This window comes from Octopus sinensis, linkage group LG17 (assembly GCF_006345805.1).
Source record: "Octopus sinensis linkage group LG17, ASM634580v1, whole genome shotgun sequence".
In the NCBI taxonomy this organism is placed as follows: Eukaryota; Metazoa; Mollusca; class Cephalopoda; order Octopoda; family Octopodidae; genus Octopus; species Octopus sinensis.
Window position 1 is genome coordinate 17,567,043 of NC_043013.1, and position 6,510 is coordinate 17,573,552.

General features: G+C 40.6%; 1 protein-coding gene across 3 annotated transcripts in view; it reads left to right on the forward strand.

The window, feature by feature from the left end:
* Positions 1-6,238, forward strand: part of LOC115220696 (F-box/LRR-repeat protein 7) — a 46,907-nt gene extending 40,669 nt beyond the window's left edge. For all 3 annotated transcript variants that reach the window (XM_036510416.1, XM_029790830.2, XM_036510417.1), the window contains one exon: positions 5,462-6,238. In XM_036510416.1, coding sequence (XP_036366309.1) covers positions 5,462-6,195 — 734 coding nt within the window. In that variant the 3' untranslated portion in view covers positions 6,196-6,238. The remainder of the gene's footprint in view (positions 1-5,461) is intronic.
* Positions 6,239-6,510: the final 272 nt, after the last annotated feature.

Below are 6,510 nucleotides of genomic sequence, written 5' to 3' on the forward strand. Positions count from 1 at the left end.
TATTATAATGTATATTGAGCCTGTTATCACACAATCAAATATTTCCATCACATCATAGATTGATTGACTGTGATTACACTGCATGGATGACATTTAATATCTGAGCTCCTGGGTTCATACGTATTCTGATGCTGACATTTTGTTGTACCCTTCAACAAGGGAGTCGTCTTCATTCACCCTAGTTCCAATCGACTATATCAATGGGTTATGGATATCCTCCACTAAATCACATATCATCATCATTGTTTAACGTCCGCTTTCCATGCTAGCACAGGTTTGACTGGGGTCTAGGAAGCCAGGAGGCTGCACTAGGCCCAGTCTGATCTGGCAGTGTTTCTACAGCTGGATGCCCTTCCTAACGCCAACCACTCCGTGAGTGTAGTGGGTGCTTTTTACATGCCACCAGCACAGGTGCCAGGCAAGGCTGGCAACGGCTGATCGGTTGGTGCTTTTTACGTGCCACCGGCATGGAGGCCAATCGAGGTGACACTGGCAACAGCCACGTTCGGATGGTTCTTTTACGTGCCACCAGCACTGGTAAGTTGTTAAAAATCAAAACAAGGAGACACTTCAGTGTGTACGTATTTCATTGATATTACCAAAATAGGATATTAGTCTATTGTTGGTAACTCCTCATCACCTTAGAAAATGTAAGACTAAAACCGGAGTTGAACACTGACATATATTGACACAAAGCAAAAAATCTGTAACGGCATTTCCTTGTTTACAATGTTAAGGGTCCCCGTTGATCCAATCAACAGAACAACCTGCTCATGAAATTAACATGCAAGTGGCTGAGCATTCCACAAACACACGTACCCTTAACATAGTTTTTATATAAATTCAGTGTGGCACAGAATGTGACAAGATTGGCCGTTTGAAATATGGGTACTACTAATTTTTGGCAGCTGTAGAGGCCATTTGTATAGCATTCTAAATATATACATATATATATATATATATATATATATATATATATATCACCCACTACACTCTTGGAGTGGTTGGCGTTAGGAAGGGCATCCAGCTGTAGAAACTCTGCCAAATCAAGATTGGAGCCTGGTGCAGCCATCTGGTTTGCCAGCCCTCAGTCAAAATCGTCCATGCTAGCATGGAAAGCGAACATTAAATGATGATGATGATATATATGTATATACATATGTGTATGTATGTATATATATATATATATATATACACCTTTGAAAGGTATACTGTGAGTTTTGTCTGAAAAAAAATCTTTTCAAGGCGTGATACTGTAGGTTTTGCCTGAGAGAAAATCTCTTCATGGATATGTTGTGTTAAAATTGTATTCAGAGACTAGAAGTCCATTTTCTTTATTCACTTGGCTATTTCTACTTATACCATGGCCAACTCTATATATGAGTGTTATGTCAAGGAAAGCTTTGCATATTTGTACTAAGTCTATGTGAGTATATGAGAGGCATGTGGGTATGTCTGTGGAGACATTTTTTTCAGTATGCCCCCTTCTATTCCACCACCATCTAGATACAATAAACCTTCATAAACCATCTATATATAGAGAGCCTTCAATTCACGTCTTTCTATTTTCCTGTGTGTGCAAGTAGGATTGTGTGTATATAATGCATGTTTAATGTGCTTAGTGTGTGTGTGTGTGTTTACATGTGTATGTTTAGTGTATTTTTGTATTGTGTGCATATGTTCATGTGTATGTTTAGAGTGTATGAATTTAGTATTGTGTGTGTGTGTGTGTGTGTTGCGTTTCACATTCTCCCCCCCCCCCTCCCCACTACTTGTTCATCCACTTGAGATTTAGACAGAAATGACTGAAGTGGACAGTGGGGGGATAGTGGTGATGGTAGTGGCAGTGAGTGAGCCTCTCCAAACCACTCTTTAGTTGCTGGCTACCTGCCTTCTTGCTGGAATGTCTGTCCCCTTATTAGGTTATGCTATGTAGGTGTTGTTAGTAGTATGGGAGTTTGATTCTGTATTGGTAGTAGTGGTGGTGGTGGTTATTGTCATTGAGAATAATGTGCCGATAGTGTTGATAGGTGATTCTAATGTTGTTGCAGTGGTGGTGGTGGTGGTGGTTCTAGTGTAGGATTATGGTGGTGTTACTCTAGTGGTGATGGTGGTACTAATATGACATTCTAGTGTTGTAGTGGTATTGTGGTGGAGATGGTAGGGTAGTGAATATTGTAGTAGGGTATTTTTGTAACAAAGATGTTGACATCAGTTACAACTGATCCAACAGACTTTATTATCAAGGACATTCCTACCGTGATCAGCCTTTCATCTCCCCCCCCCCCAGGCATAGTCTATCCAAGGCTACATTCTCTGTGTCCTCCAATTATTAAGATAGCCAAGTGTAGTGTGAGGGAGATTTGGCTGCTATCTCTAACTGGTTGAGCAACCACAAAGAAACTCTCATTTTAGCTCATTAAATACCAATTAGTGGTTGTTGTTTAGCCCTGGGTCAGCCCTAATCTGGAAGACTTATGATCATAGGCGTTCCAGTTTTGACCATCCAGGTCCAATGATTTCATTCTTGCTTTAAGACAACAGGGCATGATTTGAGGGAAATTTGGTTGTTATTTCTGTGTGATTCTTGAATAGTATCACCTAGAAATGAGCCATTAGATATCAAAGTTAATATCAAAAAAATATAATTGATATTAAGGGTAACAGAAGGTGGCAAGCCGGCAGAATCGTTAGCATGCTGGGCAAAATGCTTAGCAGCATTTCATCCATCGTCAGATTCTGGGTTCAAATTCTGCCAAGGTCAACTTTGCCTTTCATTCAATAAAATAAGTACAAGTTGAGTACTAGGTTCAATGTAATTGACTTAGCTCCAGCCCCAAAGTTGCTGACCTTGTGTCAAAATTTGAGACCAACAATAACTCATGGGTAATAGAATCTGGAGTGTTAGTTAGAAGCAGTTGAACCCAACTGTTTTCTAGTGTAGTTCAGCCGTCTATTGAAGGAGGTGGAAAGCAGCTACAGCACTAAAAGAAGTGGAGGCGCAATGGCCCAGTGGTTAGGGCAGCGGACTTGTGGTCGGAGGATCACGGTTTCGATTCCCAGACCGGGCGTTGTGTGTTTACTGAGCGAAAACACCCAAAGCTCCACGAGGCTCTGGCAGCGACCCCTGTTGTACTCTTTCGCTCCAACTTTCTCTCACTCTTTCTTCCTGTTTCTTATCCCCAACTTCCTGCGCAACCGCTGAGCCTGGATGCACATCCATCCGTCCGTCGATGCTCTCGGTGTCGGGGGTTGACCTGCTTTCTCTCCTACGTGTCTTACGAATAGCAAAGGACCACGTTTTGGACTTCTCCCATCTTGCAAGCTCTGGGACGAAGACCGTTCGCTCAACAGCAACAGCACTATGACTCCAGATTGTTTGTCAATCAGTTTGTATAGTCTGGGAATTCAATTGTAAACAAGAGTGATCGATAGTGGTTGTTTAGCCCCAGGTCAGCCTTGATCAGGCAGACTGAAAATGAAAAGTATCTCTATTATGGCCATCTTGTTTCTTTGTATGTAAGGAACCATATTGTCCTTTTTCTTTAAGGCAGCAAGGTGGGATTTGGGACGGCTGAGCAACCAACTACCTAGAGCAGTGGTTCCCAAATGTTTCTTTGGGTGGTACAAAATTTGGCCAAGAGTGGCAGAGGATATGGCTGAGGGTTGCATGGGATGTAGCCCAGTGTGCCACAAGATATAGCCCTGTGTGCTACTAGTCGTAAAATTGGGTAGTGCAAGATATGGCCAAGGGCGTCACAAGATCTGGTGAGAGTGGTGCAAAGATTACCAAAATGCAGCACATAGTGTACCACAAAAATAAAATAATTTTTACCAAAATGTGAAAAATAAACCCAAATTCTATACTTCATTTATTAAATAATCATTTAACAATTTTCTATTGTGTAAATTATGTATAAAATGATGCAGACATGGATATGTAGTAAACAAGTGTACCTCCATGAAGGTGGCGAGCTGGACGAAATGCTCAGCAGTAATTTCGTCTGCCGTTACGTTCTGGGTTCAAATTCCACTAAGGTCAACTTTGCCTTTCATCCTTTCAGGGTCGATAAATTAAGTACCAGTTATGCACTGGGTGTCGATCTAATCGACTTAATCCCTTTGTCTGTCCCCTCTATGTTTAGCCCCTTGTGGGCAATAAAGAAATAAGTGTACTTCCTAACCATGAGATCTCAAGTTCAGTCCCACTTTGAGTAAGTATCTTCTACTATAGCCCTAGGCTGAAATTGAAACTGAAAGATAATTTCTATTCAGTATATCCATCCCTTTTGCTTAAAAAAAAGTTAGTCGTAGTAAATTTGTGGTGATGGTGGGGAGTATAGAAATATTGCCTTTCCAATAATAATTTTTCCTAATATAGGCACAAGGCCTGGAATAATTTTGCAGGGGGGCTAGTCAATTTAATTTCACACACAAACCCATTCCTCAGTACTCAGCTGGTACTCATTTTATCGATCCTAAAAGGACGAAAGGTTAAGTTGACTTTGGCAGAATTTGAACTCAGAATGGAAAGAGCGAGAAGTGCTACTAAAGATTTTGTCTGACATGTTTGCAATTCTGTTGGCTCACCACCTTCTCTTTAATCTTTTATCAGTCATTTGACTGTGGCCATGCTGGAGCACTGCCCTTAGTCGAACACGCATATATATATATACGACGGGCTTCTTTCAGTTTCCGTCTACCAAATCCACTCACAAAACTTTGGTCGACCCAAGGCTATAGTAGAAGACACTTGCACAAGGTACCACGCAGTGGGAATGAACCCGGAACCATGTGGTTGGTAAGCAAGCTACTTACCACATAGCCACTCCCGCGCCTTAATAATTATATTGGTTTCAAATTTTAGCCTAATGCCAGCAATTTTAGGGGAGGGGAATAGACAATTACATGGACTCCTGTACTCAACTGGTACTTATTTTATCAACCATGGCAGAATGAAAGGCAAAGCTTGCTTCAACAGAATTTAAACTCAGAATGTAAAAAGCCAAAGAAATAGCACTAAGCATTTTGTCCAATGCAATAACAATTTTACTGGCTTGCCACCTTAATAATTCTTTCTGCTGCAGGCCTGAAATTTTGTGGGGAGGGGCCAGTTGATTACATTAACTCCAGCATTCAGGTGGTTCTTAATTAGATGACCCAGAAAGAATGAAAGGATAAAGAGCTGGAAGAAATGCTAATGATTTTTGCCAGCTCACCTCCTTGATAATAATAATGGTAATGATTTACAAGGACCAAAATCCTTATATATTTGGCAGAGGGTATAATTAATTACACCACCCCCTAGTATTTTTTTCTCTAACTCCAGAATGACAAAAAGCAAAGTCTACATTTGGACTTAATAGGTAAAGCTACTTAATTTATTACCACTACTTTTGTCTTGTCCTCTACCAACCCGTCACTAACGATGATATTAATAATATTTTCATTTGTTTTCCAGGCTGTTTGAACATCACGTCAATCAGTTTAGCCAACTCAATCCTTGTACGACCATCAGCCCACTACCTTCAACAAGTTTATCTATTATATTTAGATATGTCAGATTGCTGTCATCTGGACGACAATGGACTTGAGATTCTGGCCCTTCACTGCTCTCGACTCCAGTTTCTCTACCTACGCCGATGCTCTCAAATAACAGACAAAGGTTTGCAACATCTTACTGCTAGTTGTACAGGCCTAAAAGACCTTAGCATCAGCGACTGCCCAAACATCACAGATTTTGGCATCATGGAACTGTCTCGAATGGAACCTGATCTTCGCTACTTGAGTATAGCAAAGTGTGACAAAATCTCAGATGTTGGCATAAAATACATTGCACAGCACAGTCTGAAACTGCGCTATTTGAACTGTCGTGGCTGCGAGGCCATATCCGATGACTCGCTTGAGCGTGTCGTCAAACGATGCCACCGTCTTAGGTCTTTGGACGTTGGCAAATGTGATATCACGGACAGAGGTTTATTTATCTTAGCTAAACATGCTCCACATTTGAAACGCTTGAGTGTGAAATCTTGCTTTGCAATCACCGACCGAGGAATTATATTGTTGGCTGAACACTGCCGCCATCTGCAACAATTAAACATTCAAGACTGTCACCTGTCTGTTGATGCTTACCGGACTGTGAAAAAGAATTGTCGTTTCTGCATCATCGAACACACCAATCCTGGTTTTTATTAAAGAAGTAAAAAATAAAAAATAAATAAAACACTACAATGCCTGTTATTTTTTGCATATTTCATATTGCTGAATTTTTATATTTATCAGATAAATGCAAATTATCCTGTCTAATTTATAAGGCATTTGATTTTACTCCACCTTAAACAAGAGATGCCAGCTTCAGTTCTTGTCATTAGTATAGAGATAAGAGTTGATACTCTCCTTTAACAGATAACTGTTCAACCCATGTTTTTCTTTTGTAAAATAAAGGTGCTGCAGTCTCAAAGGAAAGCTCCCTAACAGCAGGTGTTGTAAACTGTACACCAGAACCATGGA